The sequence below is a fragment of the Mesocricetus auratus genome, unplaced genomic scaffold (assembly GCF_017639785.1).
Source record: "Mesocricetus auratus isolate SY011 unplaced genomic scaffold, BCM_Maur_2.0 Super-Scaffold_2245, whole genome shotgun sequence".
Taxonomy (NCBI): Eukaryota; Metazoa; Chordata; class Mammalia; order Rodentia; family Cricetidae; genus Mesocricetus; species Mesocricetus auratus.
The window spans coordinates 51,033,044-51,056,319 of record NW_024429180.1 but is presented as its reverse complement, the minus strand read 5'-3'; the positions used below and the strand labels follow the sequence as shown (position 1 = coordinate 51,056,319).

At 50.1% G+C, this 23,276-nt stretch overlaps 1 protein-coding gene across 3 annotated transcripts in view; it reads left to right on the top strand.

Annotated features, from left to right (window-relative positions):
- The window catches only part of Bin3 (bridging integrator 3), a 39,918-nt gene that overhangs the window by 12,718 nt on the left and 3,924 nt on the right, over positions 1-23,276 (top strand). For 2 of the 3 annotated variants that reach the window (XM_005071012.4, XM_013114048.3), the window contains 5 exons: positions 6,689-6,737; positions 12,430-12,470; positions 12,859-12,920; positions 18,122-18,258; positions 18,737-18,777. In XM_005071012.4, the coding sequence (XP_005071069.1) occupies positions 6,689-6,737; positions 12,430-12,470; positions 12,859-12,920; positions 18,122-18,258; positions 18,737-18,777 (330 nt within the window). Of the gene's footprint in view, positions 1-4,713; positions 4,964-6,688; positions 6,738-12,429; positions 12,471-12,858; positions 12,921-18,121; positions 18,259-18,736; positions 18,778-23,276 lie in introns of all 3 variants that reach the window. The other variant, XM_021227718.2, reaches the window with a different exon arrangement.

Sequence of the window (23,276 nt, the reverse complement as noted above, 5' to 3'; positions counted from 1 at the left end):
GGAAATCAAACACTATAACAAAGTATTTTCAGTTCGTACCCAATACTAGTCATCAGTAAGGAGACAAAGTCAGCTTTAAATATTAACGATAATTGTTTGAGAATCCATTTCATGAACAGGAGCAATTTACATGAACACGTCGATAAGACAGGAATTTCTGGTGGGTTTAATGTGAAAGACGCAACAAAGATAACAACTCATGACATGTCACCTACAAGGATATCAGTGACAAAATAGTTACTGTCACTAACTCAGAGAGCACTCAGATTAATATGGTATAATAAATCTTGAACTGTGCCCTGAAATCTTAGCTTATTTATAAAAGAAATAATGAGATTTTCCTAAATTTTACATAAGTCTTAAAATTTATATTTATGTGTTGCCAGTTAGCGGGGAAACATGATTTCTTCCTAAATTGTAAGTAGTAGGAAACAAATGTCAATCAGCTCTACTAGAGAAAAAACTGAATTCTCTTTTTCCTTTGAGGAAGTGATACTGATTCTTATGTGAAAAGACAAAGACCATGTAGCCAAAACAGTAGGAATAAAAATACAAAGGTGTATCAAGCTACACGGTTATTCTTCATGTCAAATAGCCTACATATCAGATATTTACATGAAATAATTTAAAGTGGGAGTCACCATAACACGAGGAACTATATTAAAGGGGCTCAGCATTAGAAAGGTTGAGAACCACTGTTCTACATGATCAACCAATGCCTTGTGTGCCAGAGTTTTCTTTTGTTCCCAAGTCATATATGTGAGACATCCAAGGAAAGCATTTTAAGCCAATGCTTTTAAGCCAAGGCATAAAGACTGGAAAGGAAGAACTTTAAGCTGTCATTACAATCCCCAGAGAGGAACCAGCTGGGAATCAGTGAACCACAAAGGACAGTCCAGAAAGTCAAACTCTGAATCAAAAGATGCACCAGTCAAGAAAAAACCAGGCTTCAGCCTCAGCCTGTAGTGCATTGAGGTATTAGTGACTAGGCACTTTTTAAGTTATTGTTAACTGTTGAATTTCTTTTGCAAAATTCACTAAATTAAAACCATCTCATTGGGATTAAAGTCGTGAAATTTAAGAAAAACCTGATAGCAAAAAGAAAAAAAATGCAGACAATTCTCTACAGGTATTAGAAGATAAAATTAAACCACACTACGCCTTTAATTCCAGCAGTCAGGAGGCAGAGGAAGATATAGATCTCTGTGAGTCAAGGCCAGGCTGGTCTACAAAGCAAGTTCCAGAACAGCCAGGACTGTTACACAGAGAAACCCTGTCTAAAACCAAAACTGAAGAAGAAGGAGGGGGAGGAAGAGGAGGAAGAAAAAGAAGAGAAGGAGGAGGAGGGAGAGGAAGGAGGATAAAATTAAAACAAAAAAGGTTGAAAAGCAAAAAAATCAGAGACCAAGAGTGGTAGATCAGCTGCAAGTTGCATCCACAGAGGTCAGAAGGAAACATAATGTGCAGGGGAATCGAGCCGATCAAGTCTTAGAGATTGCCAAACTGAGACTGCGCAGTGAGAAGCCAACGCGGTGGATGAAAACAAGCAGGAGGTACACTGTGATGAAACACCAAGACAAACCTACCATCCTTTGGACTTGCTTAAAGAAATGAAAAACGGACCATATAACAAGCGTAGAAATCAGGGTGGCTTCAGGCTTCATGGAGACTTCATACTGGGACATTAGAAGACAAAAAAGTAGTCCCTTTGAAATTCAAAGAAATTTTGACCAGGTATGTGACATTTGCCTGTAATCCCAGCCCCAAAGAATTCGACAAGAGGGTCATACCGGGAGAGTAGAGAAACCCTGACTGAAAGCACTGCTCACATGGCTCAGCAGGCACAGGCTCTTAGCCTCTATACCAGACAACCTAAGTTCAGTCCCTGGGACCCACACAGTAGAAAGAGAACTTTGGCAAGTTTTCCTCTGACCTCCACACGTGCACATATCCATAATAATTAATTAAATGCAACCGATGATGAAAACTATATTGGCATTTTACATGAAAACCAATTATAGTAAATGCTGGTGAGAGTGTAAGCTTGTGGAAGTCAGTATGGAGGCTCCACAAAAAACTGAAACTAGAACTACCACACCCGAGCCAGCTACCCCCCTCTTGGGTCACTGTACAAAAGTGATGCCTGCACACCCGTGTAAATAGCTGTCCTAGTCACAAAACCCAGGAAATGCAACCAACCTGTGATTCTACCAACAAATAAATGGATAATGAAAATGTGGGATATATACACAAAGGAATTTTTGCAGCCATGAAGAAAAATGAAATCATGACATTTGCAGGCAAAAAAAAAGTTGCAACTGGAAGTCATTATGTTAAGGAAAATAAGCCAGTCTCCAAAAGACAAATTCCATGTGTGTTTTTCCTCGTGCAGAAACTAAATTTGAAAGGATGAGTGTATGTGTAAGTATCACAAAATTAGAAAGGGATCATGGAAGAGAAAGGCGATAAGGGAAGTGGGGAGAGTGAATGGGGTGCTGGAGCCCACCTAACAGGATCGCTGAAGGAAAGACTGACTAGGTGAGGGCACAGTGGGGGTGAGCAAATGAAACCTAAGTATTTTGTCACAGATGTATGAAGATGCTGTAATGAAACCCATTACTTTGCTACTAACCTGATGATTTTTAAATACTAGATTTAAAAACTAGTATTTAAAAATCTAGTAGTATGTTCATGCTACATACTTCCTTTATTTAAAAGGTTATATCAGTGCACATGCATATGTACATATGTACATAGACAGTTAAAAGAAGCACTACATAACATATATACATATGCATGTCTGTGCAGATGTGTGTCCATATAGTAATTCAGCATCTTGCTGCCTGGTTTGGCCTTTGTAGTGAATTCAGGTGTTCCTCATCATTTGTATTTTTCCATGTCTTCCAAGTTTCTGATACTAATCAGGTGCTATTTTTGTAGTTAAGAAAAAAACTAAAGGGCTGGTGTTTGGGGTTTTTGGTTGCTGTTGTTTGGTTGCTCTTTTTTTTTCTTTTCTTAATTCTCCCTTATTTGAAGAATTACAGCAAGCACAAAGAAGAAAACAGTAGCCACGTTCTCATAACAAGGACTGAGGCTGCCAGCACTTGTTATTTGCCTCAGCTGTTTTTCTTTCAGCCATATATATATATATATATATATATATATATATAAACTAATATATATGTGTATATATATATGTGTGTGTGTGTATATATATATATATATATATATATCACCACTGAAACACTGGTCATAAAGATGGAGATGATGCCGGCAAGGAATCTTCTTCTCTCTCATCCTTCCTTGGATTTTCAGTGAACCTTTCTAAGTAAGCAAAGCTCTAGATTTAAGAGCTCCTCATCGTTAGCCAGGAGGTGGGAATGCTCAGTGGTGTGGCCATATGCCCATTTCCCTTATGATCCAAGTGATCCTGACAACGTAATTCCCAGTTTGGGATAGGAAATAAGGAGTATAGATTCAGAGAAACTAAGAAACAGCCATGTGTTGGCTGCATAGGAAAGAACAACAAAGAAAAGCCTAGAGTGCATTGTCGGGCACATTGGGATTGAAGTTTCTCCTCCAAGCCAGGGCCCAGAGCAGGAAAGGTACAAGATGAGCCAGAGTTCTCGTGTGTTTAGAGGAAGCACCACATGACTCAGGCATGTGCTCACACTGATGGGAATATGTCAGAGGGTCACAGGAACCAACTGCAAAGCTGTCGGTGGCCAGACTGAAGCAGCTCTTACTATCAAAAGAAAGCAGTGCTGGATTATGACCCCGAGTATAAAATATCCACGAGGCCATGCTGAATAGATGAGTAAAATAAATAGTGGCTCCCTAGTGGAAAGGAGGGGGCTGGGAGACCATAGTGGGAGGACCTTTGAAGTCCTTCCTTCCTTCCTCAGCCTGTGGCTCAGTCGGGGGCAGCAGGGGTATCATGTCTGCAGTGTGTCTGTGAGGAGATGTGACAATTATGGCTCTCTCCTTTTTTAGAGATTTGTTTTCATTTATGTTATGTGTTTGTATGGCACATGTGTGTGGGTGCCTGCCAGGGCCAGAGGAAGGCATCAGATCCCCAGAGCTGGAATTGTAGGTGGCAGTAAGCTGCCCCATGTGGGTGGTGGGAAACGAATTCAGTTCTTTGAAAGAGCCATCAGTACTCTTAACCCACCGAGCCATCTCTCCAGTCCCCAAAACCCAACGGGTGTGGGGGAGCCATTCCAGCTATAAAATGACTGACCAGTGCCCCTTAATAGGGGGGCATCAAAACCAAGGGGAGTGTAGACATTGTCACACCAAGAGGCAGTTAAGGCGTAATGTAGTGTGGTAACCCGCATGGGATCCTAGTTCTGGAAGGGCATTAAGGAGAAACTAAGGTAACTAAACAAAGCACAGACTTTGATATGCCATTCCGGGTTCATTAATCATGACTAATGTACCATACTGATAGAAGACGTTCGCAAGGGAGAACAGGGCAGGGGGCGTAGTAATTATGATACTTCACAATTTTTCTGAAAATACAGAATAAAATGTTTACATAAAGGTGTCGTAGCAGGTGGACGTGTCTTTGGAGCTAGGAAGTCGAAAAATAACGCGAATAGTCTGATGAAATCGTGTCTGACCATCAGTAACTGCAGAGGAGACTGGCTCATCTGTGAATAAACCCTTTGTGTTAAAACACCTGGCTCCACACAGGCTCTCCTGCATTTTCAGCCTCTTAGGAGCCATCAGCCCCAACTGATCCCACAGACTTTGAGACTCTGGGCATGAGTACCTAGAACAGTCCTGAAGAGAACACTGAACTGTGAGCAGCAGAGAGAAGCTCGGGCCCTGGTAAAGCAATACAAGGACGCTAGACCTGTCATTGAACCTTCCAAGATCCGTTTCCTCTGGCAGCATGAGAGGGTGAAAGGGGGAAAAACCCTTCTGATGCATCCTGCGCTAAAAGGCCTGTGGTTCCAAGGTGAGCGTTAGAGAGGCCGTGGCCTTGCAGATGACAGCCACCAACTCTTAGCTTCTCTGGCTGAGGTCTGTCATGCCAGTGGGGGCCAGTCTGAGGGTTCTTCAGGATCCTTAGCCCACTCCCCCACATTCTTGGGGTATAGCTGCCTTGTCGGTAAGCAAGAGGGCCATCTAGTCCAGCTGGTTTCAGAGAGACTTGTCTGTTCAATGGCAGAGCCTGCGTCTCCTTCCTGGTTATCGCTTGTCTCATTGCAGCTTCTTTCCCACAGAACCCGAGTGTGTGTGGCCTCCAGAGTAGTCCTCGGGGGAACTTGTTCCTCAGCCATCAACTCCAGTTCCCAGTCTTAGGGAAAGTGATGGCGACTGGGACACAAAACCCAGCTCCACCTGAGCTCTTTCCTCTTTAGGTCTGAGAAACTGAAATGACACCCTCAGCCCCCATCCCTCCCCCTACCCCCACCAGTTTTCAGTTCCACAACAAACCTCTTCCCATCTGACTATGACACAGCCCAAGACACGTTGCTTTCAGCCAGACCCCAAAGGGTTAACTCTCCAAATTATGGGGCTGGGTTAACAATAAACAGGATGTCCTCCAGAAATTAAATTTAAACCACCATGACTCAGGCCAGCCCATCCCCTCAACCAGATCGCTGTCTGGGGGTTATTATCGGTGGTTAATTATACCGTTGGGGTTAGCAGCAGTGTTGGTCAACTTGGGCCAGGTGGAGGCGAGTGCGGGAGAATGACTAAAAGGAAGGATGGGAACAGAGCCCAAGGGTTGTCAGAACAGCATTGGCACCATGGGCCCCGAAGCCTAGAGAGAGTACTGAGAGGCTGTCTTTGGGGTTCTTCCCAGAGCTGGTCCTAGATTCACTTCTGGCCTGGGGACAGGGCAGGTAGGAGAGACACATTATGATTTCCGTCACCACTGGGATGAACAGTGTTGATGTTCTCCCCTGGCCACTGACATGGACTAACAGGGTCCATGTTGTCAGGACCTGGAAGAATGCGTCAATCGATCCACTCACTACTGAGAGAGCAAGAAAGGGCGAGGGCAGCAGCCAGTGGCGTAGAGCAGCCTGCTGGAGTAGAAGCTGGGCTGCGCCTTCACTTCCCAGTCCCAGTCCCATGGTCTCCCTTGTGTCTTAACTTCTTCCAAATTAACGTGAGAACTGGTAAGCAAGCTTCTTAGCAAGTTCAAGGCAGGCTTGGGCAGAGTCTTTACCAAGCCCGCCACGTTTCATCCTGTCTGTTTTTTAACCAGTTAAAAATGCTCCTGGATTTGTCATTCTCGGCATCCCCAGAATCCCTACAAGATACGCCGTAGTCCCTGTGGGGAAGCTGAGTACCTCTTCCAGAAGAGGAGGGGTGTTTGTGGGCTTTCTTAAAGAACATGTTTCCAAGAATGATAGCCATTATAGGGAGCCATGGTTCTCACTTAGCAGTTTCTCAAAGCAAGATTTGCAGAGCCTCAAGGTGTCTCCCTTCCCCCACTTTTGTGGTGTGCTTAAGTGACAGACCACTAATAGGAATGACATTCTTGGCAGGCAGGAGTGACCAAGAGCCTACATGGAGCATGATCTCTCCCAGAACCAAACTGGGTACTAGTGGCTTACATGCTCCCACGAGGACTGGGGGACCAAGTGTTAATCCACTCCGTGCACCTTCTCCTGCCGCCCAGCCTTCCCCGTTTCTCACAGTATCCCTCTGTGTCTCCCTCTTACAGGATTCCGTTTAAGATCGGGCAGCCCAAGAAACAGATTATTCCCAAAACCGTGAGTAACTCAGTTCTTACGCCTGAGATTCGATTGTGCCTCATGTCACCTCTGCATGGAACCTCACCCTTCTGGGTTTTCTCTCTCTCAGTTCTGGAGATTGTGAACTAGGACTCATGCACACTAGACAAGTGCTCTGTCAGTAAGCTAATTCCCAGGCCAGGACCTAAGCATTGACCGTGCACATTAGGGAGCTGGAAGGTCAGCTCCCTGGATCTTGCTCTCAGTCATGTGGTTCTAGAACCAGAGGCCTCCTGTCCTGGGTCCTGTTGGTTGCTTCCCCAGCTTTGGACAGGTGTAAGTGCTCTGCATCTGAACAGTCCTATTCCTGGGAGAACTCTAGAGCATAGACTACTCCCCACATATACATACCATGATAGTGCCCGAGGCCGGCCTTTCTGGCCACCTCAACTACATAAAAGACGAGGCAGCTTCTCCAGGTGGCCCACACTGTTTGCACAGACTGATGTAGCTACCAGGATCCAGTCGTTCTGTGCAATGTTAACACCTACCCACCTCTGAACCCAAGATGTTTATCCCTGTTTTATGTCTAAAATGGGAAAGGAAAAGTCACAAATCCTGCAACATTAGAGCTAGAAGCCAGTAGACCTCATCTGGCCCACTGTCTGCTTTTTCTGTCTACAGTGGAGATGTTGCTAGATTTGAACCACCCCTCACCCCCAACTCCCCAACCCCTCACCCCCACCCCAAGAACTGCAGTTTGGGTCTATGGCTCTGGTCACTTCTCCATCTATACTTTGTGGACTCCTGCTATGCAGCCACATCCATCCAGAGTAGCCTCTTCAACCCCTCACACACAAGTAAGGCTTTGGGGGGGCTTTGGTTTTCTTTTTAAGTTTTACTTATTTTATGTTCATTGGTGTTTTCCATCATGTGTGTCTGTGTGAGTATGTCAGGTCCCCTGCAACTGGAGTCACAGACAGTTGTGAGCTGTCATGTGGGTGCTGGGTATTGAACCTGGATCCTCTGGAAGAGCAGCCAGTGCTCTTAACCCCTGAGCCATCTCTCCAGCCCCCAAGGCCTTGGTTTTTAGCATGAGTAAAGCCATATTCATCACGACGGCCAAGGTCCAGGACTATCTTTACATTAGAGTGTTGTGCCCCTCCCACACCCCACCTCACCCCCCCACCCCCACCCCCACGCATCATCTGAGCCCCTGCCAAGCTCTTTGTCACCCTCCTTCCCTCCCCTGCTCCGCCACCAGTACTAAAGGAAAGATCCCTCTTTGGCTTGGCAGGAAGTCCAGTTCATCTGACCCATGCCTCTGTCTTCGGGAAGTCCAAAGTTAGGTCACAGAAAAGGAGCTGGGCTCAACTTAAAAGAGTCACCCTCTGCCTCGTGCAAAGGCTGGCTATAGCAGACTCAGTGTCCCCTCCATGAAAGTCTAGATGAGCAGATGCTGCTCCAAGAAGCGCAGGGCGTGGCTGTGAGCCTCCAGAGAGTAATCCCAGCAGATCCAAAAGACAAGTCGTTTTGAAAAGGGTCTCTTTTTTTTTTTTATTCCCACTCTGTTCACCACTGCAAACAAGAAGACAAAAATCCCTCCCTACACCAGGACTTTCATCTTTCTTGGATGGGGCTTTGATCCCCAGAGCAGGATGGGCTACAATGCTCTTTCCAGCTCCTTGCCAGAGTCTGTTGGAGGAAGGGCCTTGGTTCCCAGGGGGAGGGGCTAAAGAGGAGGAATTCTTTGTCTTGGTTTATGGTTCCCGGGAGGTGGGTGTGTCAGGGTAGGGGATCCCAGACCGTTTCCTCTGAGGAATAGCAAAGATTCCCAGGAAGTACAGACCCGCCCCACCATAGCTTCCCTTGTCTCTTCCCTATGCTGCCTGTGTCCTTGCTGGGGACCTGTCATCCTTTAGTCTCTGGTGTCCCCTCCCCCAAATCGAGCAAGTATCCAGTAGTTGTTAAGGAGTCAGGCTAGAGACTGACTCCCTAGATTCCTGCCTGGCTCTACCCCTGTGTTTTCTGTGACTTTTGGCACATGCCTTAGCCTTGTCACGCCTTAGCTTTCACGTGTAAGGTAAGGGTATTCCCAGTACCTTTGCCACGTGCATAGGAAGAGCCTCACACAAGCCAGTGCATATAAGGGTCTGGTCTGTGAGGAACCCTTGCTGGCAGCTGGTTTGATTTCCTCCAAAGTCATCAAGAATTCAGCCTGTCCCAGCAGCTCCACTCCCCGGTGCAGTGAAGCTGTGGGCTAGGCCTTTGATCTTTCACCAACAATGAAAGCTGAGGGATGCCTCAGAATGGAGTTTTCATCTGCTCAGACTATTTCCCTCAGCTCCAGGGGTGCTTAGGACTGGGTAGCAAGACCCTGCTTTTTCTAGATCGGTTCTTGCTCACCTCTCTACCCCTAGCACAGGCCTGGGCTGTGCAGATGTCTCCAAATCTTTGGCAGCCGTCCCTGGACGTTGGTGACGCACTCTGGGATAGGAATAGATGTGGCCGCCCAGTTATTGAAAGTCATAGCACCCCTGTCATGGGAAGAAATGTTCATGTTATCTTTAGTGAGTTTCGGGAGGTTTTTGGCTCAGGGTGCCCAGCTGCCAGCCACAAAGAAAACTTTGTCCTTGCTCTCACTGCTTGCCTGTGTTCAGGTTACCAGCATGCAAACATGCATTCCGTGATTGTTGAGGCTGTGACAGGAATGGCGTGTTCTCTATAAGGACTGACCGTTAACACTGTGACAAGAACCACAATTCATACCTCCTGTTCCAACTTCTGTTAGTCTCCTCTGGAGCCTCAGAGTATCTTAGCATAGAGAAAGATAACAGACACAAAAATACACACATCACATACAGACACATGCACATACACACCACACACATACAGATACACACACACGCATACACATATAGTACCACATATATGTATGCACACACACCACATATAGACATATACACCAAAGACATACCTACAGACACACATACACACGCGCACACACACACACACACACACACTCCATCTTAGAGGACAGGGGAGTTCTTGGAGATAGTTTCCCATGCCCTCCATGCAAGGGTTCCCTAGGTCTTGTGCCCATAGGAAAACACAAGCCAAGGTTCCTAGCCAGGTAGGTACATAGCAAAACCAGGGCAAAGACAAGTAGCCACACTGAGCCTCTTCAATGGTACGACGATTTCAGACTTCATCCTCTCTAAACCCCCTTAGCCCTGGAGCATATTGACGGGGAGGTGCTGTCCACCCATAACATCCTTGTATGGATCTCAGAATTCTTTCTCTGCCTCACTTTGACCCGACATGCCTTCACCCTGGCATCAGAGCCCCAGCCCTGCCTGCGGCCTCCTTTTCCCCTTTACCAGGAATTTGAGTTTGGAAGGAACTCAGCTTGTTCACTCACTTAGCAAATGCTGAGCTCTTGCTGGGCAGGCTAGCCTAGGCATTGCCCTTGCACCCTGGGCCCAGGAGAATGTGGGGAGCATCATCTGGGGCTTGATTCTCCCTAGGCTACCCTTCAGCAGCCTGGCCCAGCCCGATCCCCTGACAGTCCATGCACATGTGTTTACACTTGCATTGTTGACTGGCCTCCAGTTGCCTTTTGGCAGAGGCATCAAGCATTCAAAAATGTTCAGATCTTTTCCACTTGGCTTTTTCCCTCAGAAGACATGCACCTTGGAATGTAACTCCAGTGTGTCCCTTTATTCTATCAGCCATAATGTGAGGGCCTGGAATTCTGGCCTGACCCCAAGTGGTTCTGTCTTCTGGGGAGAAAGATGAGAGGGACCCATGAACCTCACCCTGGCTCTTTGGAGAGGTGGTGTTTCCAAGTTCCTGTGGAGTGGCTTTGAGTGACATCTGCATGTGGCCACCCCAGCAACCTTCTGCTCCCAGAGACTGTGAGGCTCTGCTCCCCCTGAACAATCCCACCTGGCTGGGAACTTGAAGGCCTCTTTGTACAAGCCCAAGCAGTCCCCATCCAGGCAGACCAGGTGCTCTCTGACATCCCACACATCAGCACACTTAGGCATTGCAAAAGAGACGGCTGGGAGCCAAAAGCAGCAGCACAGGGGCTCAGCCCCCACCACCCCAGAAGAGCAAGCGGCTAGGTGTGTCTCCAGGAGAGTTTGATTCTGACCAAGAAATACTTAGTTTTCATTTTATCCTTTTGGAAGTAAATGCTAATCTGAAGAAAAATAAGACACTCAGGAGCCACATCCTTCGGGCTATGAAGGCACGGCTATGTGGTACTGCCCAGCATGAGATTCCATACTCAGCCACAGTGGGGCTTACTGGGCTGCCACTTCCCAAGTACTTTTGGCTGCTGCTCTCTGCATCTCTGTCTGCATCTCCAGGCTGCTGTGGCCCTCCCATGCCCAGCGAGCAGGAAAAAAACATGGATGTGCATTCTGTAATCGACACTATGGGCTGGGCACCTAGCAGTGTATTACCTTCCCCCAAGCAACTGAGCCACTGAGGCTAGAGTAATGACCAAGTTGAAGTCACTCTGCTCAAAGATACTAGAAGCTAGTGATTTCAGAGTTTATCTCTCACTTACCCCTGTTCACTCCTCTCAACCGCCTTCCTGCACCACATGCTAGAGAAATAACCAGGCTAATCCAACCTTTTGATCTTGTGACATGGCATTGCCATCTACAGAGTTCCCTTTCAAAAACCACACAATCAAGTCACTGTTCCCCATCTGAAGTGCAGGCCAGCATGATGGCTCGGTAAAAGCACTTGCTATGTAGGCTTGACAGCCTCCTATCAACAGAACCCACAGTGGAAAGAGAATCAATTCCTAAAAGTTGTCCTCTGACCTCCATGGACACACTATGCCTACGTAGGCCTCACATGTACATCATAAACACAGTAATGTCAGCAATAATAAATTGGGGGATGTGTTTGTTTGAGGCAGGGTTTTTCTATGTAACAGTCCTGGCTGTCCTGAAACTCGCTTTGCAGACCAGGCTGGCCTCACACTCACAGAGATCTGCCTGCCTCAGCCTCTCTGGTGCTGGGATGAAAAGCGTGCGCCACCACCACCTGGCTAAATTTTTTTAATTACAAACCGTTTCATAACTCTGTGCCAGGCTACATTCTTAGCTAACCTTGCATGTGGGCCATGGGTTGGACACCCCTGGAAATGCACACCTTGACGGCTCAGGGGTAGGGCCCCTTCATTCTAAAGCAAGCTCCCACCTGATAACCCACATAAGGTCTTTTTTGATATACCAGATACCCAACAGCAGATTAGCAGGGTCTATGAGAAACCCGTGGCTGAGAAGGGCAGTCACTTGCTCAGGCACACGGCAGAACCCTGCTACTTCAGACTCGCCTCTTCTTGGTGCTCTGTTGACTCCTAGGTGGGGTCTCGTCACGTCAGATCACCTTGACTGCCATCAGAGTTGGGATGAGGAAAGGGCACCAGCAGTATCTCACCCTGGGGTGACAGAGCCAGGCACAATCCGCTGAGACTTGCCAGCTTGCCTGGTTGGCCTGTCTGGGAGGAGAGGCCTTCTCCCTAAGTCAAACACTTCATTAGTTTGGGAACACAGGGACACTGTTGTTAATGATCTGCCGGAGCGTGTATGGACTGGACAGTGCTGTTGCTGCAGGCTGGGGGGAGGGTGTGGAGCGAGTTTCAGTAAGCTGGGAGGTTTTTTCCACCATGTTGTCATTGCCCCATTGATGGAGCTCTCTTTCCTTACAGGTGGAGAGAGATTTTGAGAGGGAGTATGGAAAGCTGCAACAGTGAGTGTCAAACTCCAGAAGGGTGAGATGGGAGATTGCTGGGGCATGTGCTTCCTGCCAGGTCTACTTGCCCTATCTCCTCCCGGCCGGGTCAGGCTCAGCCAGGGAGCCTGTGTGCCCTCTGCCCATACACAGCTACAAACCGAAGACAGCTCCAACAGGAGACAGGCCGTAGGAAGGTCATTAGTGCACAGGCTCTGGGTGGTCTGCGCCCTGCAGAGCCTCGGATGGCGAGGTGGTCTGTGATAGGTGTTGCCAGAGAGCGACTTCCTCCCCTGCTAGGCTCACCTGAGGCAGAGAAGTGGGGTGGCAGAGAGGTGAGGGGGCGGCAGAGAAGTGGGGCCCCAGTGCCGTGAGGCTAGCTGCCCACCTACTCCTTGCTTTTCAGGCTGGAAGAGCAAACCAAGCGCTTGCAGAAGGACATGAAGAAAAGCACCGATGCTGACCTGGGTAAGTGGCCCACCCTGTGTCTGTTGAGGCAGTGGAGCACAGATGCCCTGTTTCCTCAGGAGTCACTGTGCTCAGAAAACACCATGCCCTGAACCTAAGAAGAGACCTGAGAGACGCCATTCTCTCGGACCACATCGCCACTTCCCACAGGGTCCTGCCACTCTCCTGCTTAGTTGGGTGTGGGAACAGATGCTGTGTTAGGATGGTGTTGCAGCCAACAGAAGCCTCTTCGGCAAGTCCTTCCCCTGCCTCAGTGTCAGGGCCAGAGATAAAAGGCAGTGCGGCCTTCCTAGCAGAAGTGGACAGCATGGCCCTCCCCTGGCAACAGCAGCTGAGCAGCAGAGTCGGCACATAGAGCCAGGAAAACTTCACAGGAAGGCCTCTGGTGAGGGACCAGCAGGTGCCAGCAGACAGTCAGGACTAGGGAGGACTCTTGGCTGAAGAGACTTTGTTCAGGAAGAGCTAGGCCTAGGGGCCCAGTGACTAAGGCAGCTTGGGTCAGGGAACGTCAACAGGCTGTGTCACTGAGTGACAGAGAACATTCATTCCTCCTTACTGACCCCACCAAGCACCTGCCTAACAGTCTCTAACCCAACACTGCCTCAACCTCATCGTGCCTTGTCTGGGAAATACCCGCATTGCTGGTCCTCAGCCCCGTGGTTTGCCATGATGGTAGAGCTGTGTACCTGAGCCCTGAGAGCAGCATCATTGCTAGCATGCTCTATCAAGAGTAACGGTACTGCCGACAACAGCAACAGCAGAAGTAGCCACAGCAAGGCTTCTGCCGAGTGAACCTCGACAGCTTCTCCACATTCCAAGGAGAGGGATGTCTGCTTGTCAGTTTATGATAGGGACTTCAGAGAGACAGGTTTGATCAGGGCAACCCACCATCTCCCACTTGACAAATCCTGGTTGAGAACCTACTTGCTCCAGGCAGGCATCTCAGTGCTAGGGATTCAACAGAGTCAAGACAGGAGCATCCATGCTAGGAGAGAAGACATGCAAGAAATCAGTAACCGTGTAGTATAGCACCAGGCAACGACCAACGCAAAGAAGGACCATAAAGGGATGGGGAGTACCTGGTGCCGCTTTAGGTGGGCTGAGCAGGGAATCCCCTCTCAGGAGGTGCCCCTGTGCTAAAGGATGAGGGGGACTGCTCTGTCGATGTGCCTGGGAGAGCATCCTAGCAAAGGCCCTGGGTTGTGATCACTGACCCAAAGGCAGAAGTAGAACTGAGGACCCACCTGGCTTGTTCAGCTACATGGTATCATGGTGTCTTTGGTAGTCAGTGAGTGCTTGAAGAGCCTCAGAGGACGGCCACCTACTGCATGTCTTCATAACTTAAGACTGGCAAGGCATGTGAAATGTCCATCTTCTGTTTGTTTGTTTGTTTTTTGAGACAGGGATTCTCTGTGTAGCCCTGGCTGTCCTAGAACTCATTCTGCAGACAAGTCTAGCTATGAACTCACAGAAAGTTGCCTACCTCTGCCTCCCGAGTGCTGGGATTAAAGGCGTGCACCACCTCCACTTGGCTAAATGTCTTTAAAAGGAGGAAATCCCTTTGCCAGTCACCTGTCTTGAAGCAGAAGTTTTTTGTCTTTGTTTTTAAACCTCTTATTCTCTTATTTTTAAGTGGTTGTGTGTGTGTGTGTGTGTGTGTGTGTGTGTGTGTGTGTGTGTGTGTGTGTGTGTGTGTGTTCATGTGGGTATGTATGCACATTATTGCAGGTACCTTGGAGGCCAGAATAAGATGTCTGAACGCCTGGAGCTGGAGTTGCAGGCAGTTGTGAAGCCCCTTTGTGGGTGCTGGGAGCTGCACTTGGGTTCTCTGGAAGAGCAGCAGATGTTCTTAACCCGCTGAGCCATCTCTCCAGCCCACCTGCCCATTGGCTTGTTTTTCTGGCTGCTCTAAGCTAGGAAGCAGTCGTGTGGGGGGAAGGTCCTTCCCTGGAGCAGCCAGTCCTATCTCAGTGTCTGACTGGCTGCCCAGGAGTAGAACCCAGATTCGGGTAGCACAGCCGTGTCCAGATGTCATTTAAAAGAAAACCCTTGACAGACCCACAACCTTGGGGTTGCCCCATTTTCCAGGTACTAGGACCCAGCTGGTTACTTACCCCTTCTTCATTCCTTCAATAGACACTTTGAACAGCTTCTGATCAGAGAGAGAAATGTCTTCTGGGAGCAGCTGCCACTGCCAAAACCCTGGCAGAACCACCCTCCCATGTTTGGAAGGCCAGGCTTCTTGGTCTCTGCCTCAAAGCTTCCCTGCCAACCCCAAGGATGTGGGCTGGTCTGAACATGACTCCCACCTCACTTCTGACTCCCCCTGTCTCCAGAGTAGGCATGTCCTGAGCCAGCGGTCAGGTTTGGGAGCTGGTCTGTTCGATGTATTTTGGGTCTCACTTACATTGAGGGCCTTTGCATTACTCCCTACTGCCTCCCAGCAAGGGAGTCACTGGTACCTGCTTCCCAGACAGCTGAGGTATCAGAGTAGAAATGGAGTGCAAGATTTTGCTTTCATAGTGAGACATCACAACCAAGTGATGGCTTCAAGAGCCAGTGAGGAAGAGGCTTTGGCTGCAGTAAGTTTATTATCCAACAGTAAAATTGGGACTGAGGAGCAGTTCCTGAAGCCAAGAGTCACCAGTGGGCTGGTGATAGCATAGGATGCCAGGCCTGACCTTAGCATTCTGGGGCCCAGAACAAGGCCTGGAAATGTCTCTGATACATTGTGACACTGGTCCAGCGGGAGTAGGAGCATACTTAACCCCCACAGTTAAGGAGAATGAGCTGTGCCTTTTGTGACTTCAGATTCTCCCAAGTTCCCAGGATAGCTCCAAAATCCTCGCTGATGCTCTGAAAAGAGGATCTTAAAATTATGTGACTAAGGGGTTTCAGAGTGGTCAGTTTCTGAGACTCGAGGGACTTCATTCAGAAGCTGTATTGGGACCTCGAAATACAAGGGAAGGTACAAAAATCTTAAGATTTTCTCTAAGATTCAAAGGCTAGGTAGGTCACGTGGGCCATGGACCCACCACCACCGACTGTTAGCGAGAATGGGCCTGTGGGATTGGAGTTCAGGCCTGGTCGTGCCCATACAGTGGCCTAAGCTAGTGCAACACATTGGCTTTGTGTGGTTTCAGCAGGCAGGAGCCCAAGAATGTGAGGGTGTAGGTAGAGGAAAAGGTAGGAGGGAAGAAAGGCCACTATCTGGTGACTGTTGGGATTTTTGTTTTTCATCAAAAACTGGAGAAGACATTGTCAGAAATGTTTGCAGTTCTGTACAGATTTTTACCATCTTTTGACTGTGCTGTTTGAGATCACTTCATAAATGTTTCTTCCTCCTCCATTGCCTTAGCATTTCTGGCAAGTGTGCCTTTCCAGTCCCCTCCCACAAGTGGCCCTCTTCGCTCGGTGACTGGGCAGGCTAGTAGGCACAGCCTCTTATGGAAGGACCTGGGTACCACAGGGACCTCTGGCAGGGCCTGGGCTTCTGCTCTCTCATATTGGAATGACAAGGCCCTCTTCAGGGAGCCTGCATTGGACGTGGGCTGTCCATCCACTCATGGGATGGCAAGGAAGGTTCCACTTGTAATCAGCTGGGAGGTGGCCCCCCGTCAGCCATTCTAAGTTCTGTAACACTAATATGGTGGTTTGATGGTCAGCATCTTTGTTTTTCTTTCTTAGTGATTAGTACAGTTAAAATCAGTAGCATCCTAAAGCTGTAACACTCAAGTAATAATAAACAAAATAAATCCCAGCCAAGTATGGTAGTGCATGTCCGAGACAGAGGATCACTGCAGATTGGAGGCCCATCTGGGCTACATAGTACGGCCAGCCTAGCCTTGAGCACACTGTGCAGTCTAAAACAACGGTAACAAAGCACCATCTTCTATTGCTCCTCAGCCTTTTGGCCAAGATCATGTGCAAAATTTGTCTTCTGCTCTAATACTCAGCCAGGTGTGTTCAGAAACCAGTGTGGACAGTGTTGAGCCAGCCTGGTCCTTCTCTAGGCCCTCCCCTCTGCCTACCCCTCTACAATGTCATGTGCAAATAATGGAAAGCTAAAAATGAGCCCTAGATCATGAGCCTCAAAGGTAACAACAGGCTCCCATCCTCTTCGGTGTTGCCTGTGACTTCTGGACAGCCTGCAGCACCTCAAGCATTCACCTGCTGTCCAGTCCTGATAAGTGGGCTACCTTGGGGGTACGGTAGGGTTCATGAGAGAGTCCAAATGGGCTTCCCACCTACAATACAGGTTCTTGTATTCTGGGTGATACAGTACTTTATGGCTAAGAAGTGTGGGAAACACCAAGGAGCATGTCACGTGGCTTTTCAGAACCTCAATGTTCCGGCAGTCAGACCCCTAGGCCGGAGGAGGTCAAGGAACACTAAGGAGACCATCTGGAAACTCACAGAACTTTTATTTATTTATTTATTTATTTATTTATTTATTTATTTTTAATTTTAAATAGCTTGTTTTACATGTCAATCCCAGTTCCCTCTCCCTCCCCCTCCTCCCACACACCCCCACCAACCCCCCCATCCTCCCATCCTATTGCCAATTCCTTCCGCATAGGGGATATCTAGAGTCTGTCATTTCACTCAGGGTAGGGTCCAGGCACTTCCCTAAGAGTCCAGGCAGAGAGAGCAACCCTCTTTGTGTTATGGACACACGATGTCTGTTAGTATTCGAGGGATAAACACTGATCCACTGCTCAGGACCCCATAGGTAGCCCAGGCCTCCTCACTGACTCTCACATTCAGGGGGTCTGGATCGGTCCCATGCTGGCCTCCCAGCTGTCGGTCTGGGGTCCAAGAGCTCTCCCCTGTTCAGATCAGCTGTCTCTGCTGGTTTTGCCAGCCCATTCTTTGCCAATTTGCTCTTCACTCCTCTCTCTCTGTCGCTGGGTTCCTTGGGTTCTGTTCAGTATTTAACTGTGGGTGTTTGCCTCTGCTTCCATCAGTCACTGGATGAAGGCTCCAGGATGGTTATAGACATCAAGTTCACTATCAGGAATAGGCATTCGAGGTGGTCTCTCCACTATTGCTTAGCTTGCCAATTGGTGTCATCCGTTTAGATCACTAGAGGTCACAATGGTGCCTGATCTGTCTTCTAATCTATGATTCCCACTTCCCCCTATTCTACCACCCCCCCCCCCAGTCCACCTTCCTCACAGAACTTTTAACCTCTTTAACAGCCATGTCCAAATCTGCTGTGAAGATATCCCTGGACCTACTCTCCAACCCGCTGTGTGAACAGGACCAGGACTTTCTGGACATGGTGACAGCCCTAGACACAGCTATGAAGCGCATGGATGCCTTCAACCAGGAGAAGGTGATTAGGTCTTGCTGCCAGTTGCCAGTGCTCACCCCTTTCCCCGTGGCCCTACCTAGATAGGTGCAGTGCCCATAGGTTGTAAGTGGTGATGCTGGGCTCCAGCTTTCCCAAACCAGGCTGGTCAGTTGCCCACGTGTCCTCTGTGAGGCCTGCATTGGGGGCCACAGTGAAGCCAGGATGAGCTCATGGCAGCTGTGCTCTACAGGGCTCTCTGCCCACCCATCCCTCCACACTGAGTAAAAGCCATTACAAACCTATGCCAGTAGAGCTGACAGGAAAAGCCTGGCCTGAGACCAGACCCCGCCCTAGGCCTCTCCACCTCCTCTGGCCGCAGAATATGGATACTGTGTTTCCTCTCCCACCCCAACCCCCTCTTGTCCAGCTCTCGGGATTCTGGCTTCTGAGGAACCTGGGGCCTCCTCTTGGAGAAGAGTCTAGATCTCCCAGTTTAGATGTCATCTACTTCTTTTGACAGGTGAACCAGATCCAAAAGACAGTGATTGAACCCCTGAAAAAGTAAGTAAGTTTATCCAAGGAAATGGGCCTCAGGGCACTTGTGGGAAACACTGACCTGTGAGCCACTTGGAAACCAAGGAGCATGTCCCCAGCATGTCCCCAGCTTCCCATGACAAGGAACAGCAGGGACACCAGCCATGCATCATGTCCCATGGTTGAGGCTCCCAGCTGTTCCAGAACACCAGCACTGCCTCGTCAGTCTGAGAGGAAGGGAGCTTCTTATGTCTGGTGCCAGACACTGCCCTGGTGGTCTTTCGGCCCCTTCCTCTTTGCCTCTGGTTGTGTCCCGTGAGGCCCCATGCTGGCTGATTTCACCTAGCAGAGATCCCGGCCAGCACTCAGCAGACATGAGCAAGGCCTTTCATCTCACAGCCGGCCTGGGATGCAGCTGCCTGCAGTGCTCTGCTTTGGAAGCGTGGGGGTGGCCGCACATGGGGAAGGGCACAGCAGTAGCAGCAGCCACCGCATCCTGCTTGGGAAGGTCCCCTCACTCATGACCTGTGAGAGCAAGGAGTTCTGTGGGACTCCGCCTTTGGTCCTGCAGGCCCTGGTCAAGGGTCAGACAGGCTTGTCCTGTTGGTCCCCGGGGGAGGAGGTTGGCCCAAACCTTGCCTTGAAGCTCCTGAGTGCTTCCTCTCGGCTGGCCTCTCCCAGCCTGCGCTGACCTAGAAAGGCTGCTGCTCTGCACCAGCAGCTGTACTTTATTACCTCTTCTGCGGTGGTCCCTGGCAGTTGCCTTGCCAGGGCTGGGCAATGAGCCTCTGCTTCATGTTCATTACCGAGGTCAAGCTGGAGGGAGATGAAGAGCCGTTTTTGATCCTACAGTCTTTGGGTGTTGGGGAGTGCTGTTATTCCTTCCCCGTTCGGGTCTGGGTGTGGGCTTAGGAAAAGCCCTCCTAGCCTTGTCTGCACTTCCTCCCAAGCCTGGCCCTGCAGACCACCTGCAGCGGCCGTAAGGCCAAGCCTGGCCCGTGCCCACCACCCCAGCCTCATCAGCTTGGGCTCTCAAAACCCTGCCTCCTAGTCAGAGTCCATCCCCAAACCACAGGACCCGCATGGGGACCTGAGTACAGAAGGAGCCGTTCATTTGGTGTGGTCTCCAAGGCAGGTTCAGAGCTGGGTGGAAGGATCTCAGAGGGGCAAGCCTCTGGGCACAGAGAAGTCTGCTGTGCCAGAAATACAGGGGACCCAGAGGCAGCCACAGGCACCCAGGGTTGGCAGAGTTTGGCAGCACTGCCAGCTCAGAGAACTAGGGGGTTGACTACCTTCTCGATTTCACAACCAACGAGGCGGCATTGAAATCGGATCCCTGGCTTCTGCAGCCAAGTAGAGAGAAACCCCGGCTGCTTCCCACCATGCTAGCAGCCCACCACCTGCCAGGAAGGTGGGGGCGTGGTGGAGGGGGCGGCCACCATCTCCGCCATGGATCCGCTGACCTCTGTGTGAGCCTCAGGCCTGGCTGGCTCCTGCAGCCCACAACCAGCATACAATCCCCCACGACCACAGAAACCACCACTGCCTGTTCCCTCCTCCCCACTTGCTTCCATGTGCCAGGAGAGACGCTCCCAGGGACCCCAGCACCGGAAACAGGAAACTGCAGCTTTCCTGTCCTCTAATGAAGATCATGGTCACCCTGTGGCCCCCAGTACTCCCCCACAGGAGGGCTCGGTCTCTAATCCCCCAGTCCCCGGGTTGTTCACATGTCGGATAGGGATGCTTTCAATTTCCCTTTCCTGGTGGGTGGAAGATCCCGGCTGTGTGGGCACAGATGAAGAATGGCAGGCATTCCCCACCAGGCCGGCTGCTCCCAGCCCACCTCCCAGCCGGCCTCTTTCCCTCCCCACTCTCTCCTCACCCCACGCTTTACCTCCTTGGGGAGCAAGCTTGGTGTTGAACCCTATGCCAGGCAAGAAAAGGGTACCTCCTAAGTTGAGCTCCCTGAAGCCCTGGTGCAGACCTAGGCCCACCCCCCATCTTTGATGATCAGTATAAATCAGTCCTAGCACCTACAGACTGGGAACTGGGGCAAGTGAGCCCAGGGTATGTGTGCTGCCATATTGAGCAGGGGCAGTGTCCCAGCCACCCCCACTGGCCCAAGTAGGTCCAATTCCTTGGTGTGGTAGAGTCAATCCCTTGAAGCAGGGTTAGTTGAACTAAGTGTGTTTGAGGATGTAAGATTTGAGCAGGGCCAGGGAACGGAATATGGCCGGTCTCTTGCCACTAATTTATCAAGGGGCAGCTGAGACTAGCGGAGGACCTGGCTTCTCCATCATGTGTCTTTAGAGCAGACCAGAGAAGTATGTTTTGTGCCTTGAGAGCCAAGAGGTCAGCAGGAGTCCTGTGAGGTCCCGTGAGCATATCTGGGAAGGTCCCAGCACAGGGGACCAGCCTGTATCTGTCTCCACCAGCACCCTAGGTAGTTCACCTCTTGAGTAGATCCTGCTGTCTGGCCACTGGCAAGATCTGTCCTAGCCTGAAAAGTAGGAAATGCGAAAGTGAAGCTTGGTGGGACAGTGAGCAGGAATTCTGTCCTCCATCACCTTAGGCTAGGCACTCCTTCCTATGAGTGACATTAATAGCCCCCTCAGATGAGAAGAACATGACACCTGTCCCTTGTCTCAGGGACTCCCAGTCCTAGGTCCAAAGCTACCCAGATTTCCCCTTGTTGGTGACCCATGTACAATAGCCTGAGCTACTAATCAAGCTCGGGTTCTCAAAGTTGGACTGAGAAGCACTGCTGTAGGAGACAGATCTGAGGAAGACATGCAAGTCACCAGCGACGGGCGCCTCCAGCAGGGCAGCAGGATCAATTGCACCTGCAGAGGGCGGTGGTCTTGGTTCCTGCGGGCTCCTGAGGAGGAACCCATGCTATTAAGTAGTGATGTGTGGACACCACACACCCCTGGTCTGTGGTAGCCTTGGTCTCCCAGCTCTGCACTTTGACCTCTACTTGCAATGTGTGTCCTTCATGAGCTGGCCAGGTCTTGAAGTATTGGTATTAATCTTCCTGGTGTGTGGGACTTGGTCTTGAAGAGGACAGCAATGGAAAGGCACTGGCTGTGGGCTACTGTCCGAGTTGTGCCGAGACTAGCACGTATCCAGGGCCACACGACCAACTAGCATTGCACCGAAGTTATTTCACACCTGCAGGATGCCCCTCACACGTGCTTTGTCTCTTGTGATGCCTACCCCCTGCCCCCAGAGGAGAGTTCCAGTGAGCAAAGAGATTGTGTGGCCTGGGCAGGAAAGAACTCCACCTCTGCCTCCTGTCTGTCCCTCACTCTTACCCTGTCTCTGACCCTGGCCCTGGGGCCACCCAAGCAGCAGGCTACTTCTGACGGCCGGATCAGGCTGCTAGGGTGCTTTGTTCTCTTGGGATAGAGGGAGGGCAGGGTGGTAGGTTCTCAGGCCCAGGGCACCTGTTCCCTTGGGCCACACACTGCTCAGCTGCCCAGGAAGGGAGAGGGGCTCCGGAGCAGCTGAAAGGCCAGGCACAGCTGCCTTGACCTAGGCAATGTGACTGGCTCCTCCCGGTGGGACCTGGTGGTGCCTGGTCCCCACATCCGTGCTGCGCAGAGCCCCATGGGTTCACGTCTTCTCACCGTTAAGGCACCTTGTCAAGTCTTGGTTTGATTACTCTACAGAAGGCCCTGTGCCTGCAGCTTCAGAGAAATTTTGATAGCCTTGGCTCATTAGTGTTTTCAGGAAAGTGAGCCTGCTTAGAAGGTTAAGTCACAGGAACTGGTTTCAGCGGCCTTTGATGAAGCCCTTTGTTTCACCGTGACCTGCTCCCTGAGTCTGTTGCTTGTGTGGGGCACCCTGTTGCCTGGTCAGGCTTACACTCTCTCTTCTCCAGCAGGAGCATTCATTACTGTCATCAGTGTGTCCCTGACTTCTCAGCTCTGCTCTCGGCCACTGACTGGGGTCCCAGTGAGAAGATCCCCATCCCCCTGACTTCTGTTTGCCTGCTTTGTCACCCTCCCTGGGCTGCTCTCGGATAAACTGACTCTTCTGGTCCTGGGTCACCAGCTGTGTCTCTCCACTGAGTAACTTAGAGACACTGAATCTCTTGGTTGCTTGTTGATACCATACTAGGCTGTCAGAGCTCCTGGCTGGTACTGTGAGCACCTTGTGGTATGGTAGGAAAGCCTTGTACAGCGCCCACGTCAGCCACGGTCCCTCGAGGCTCTGCATACCCCATTTTCTCACTTGCAGGGTCCAACTCCATCTGTATCCACAACTAATGTTTACTCTTGCCTGGGCCCCCAAAAGTGGCTCTCTTGGGCCTGTCCAAGATAAAATAGGCCTTCATGGGGGAAAAGTGGCCCTAGTGGCAATAGTTACACTCAAATGCCAGAACATTTGAAGTTCATCCCTCTCTGAAGGACCAGTCCTGTGAGTGGTCACGCCATGCTCCTTTTCAGTCGTGTTGGGTAGGAGGGGCCTGGGCTATCTTCCTAAAATGTGGTTTTCCCTCTGTTTTTTTAGTGGGAGAACCA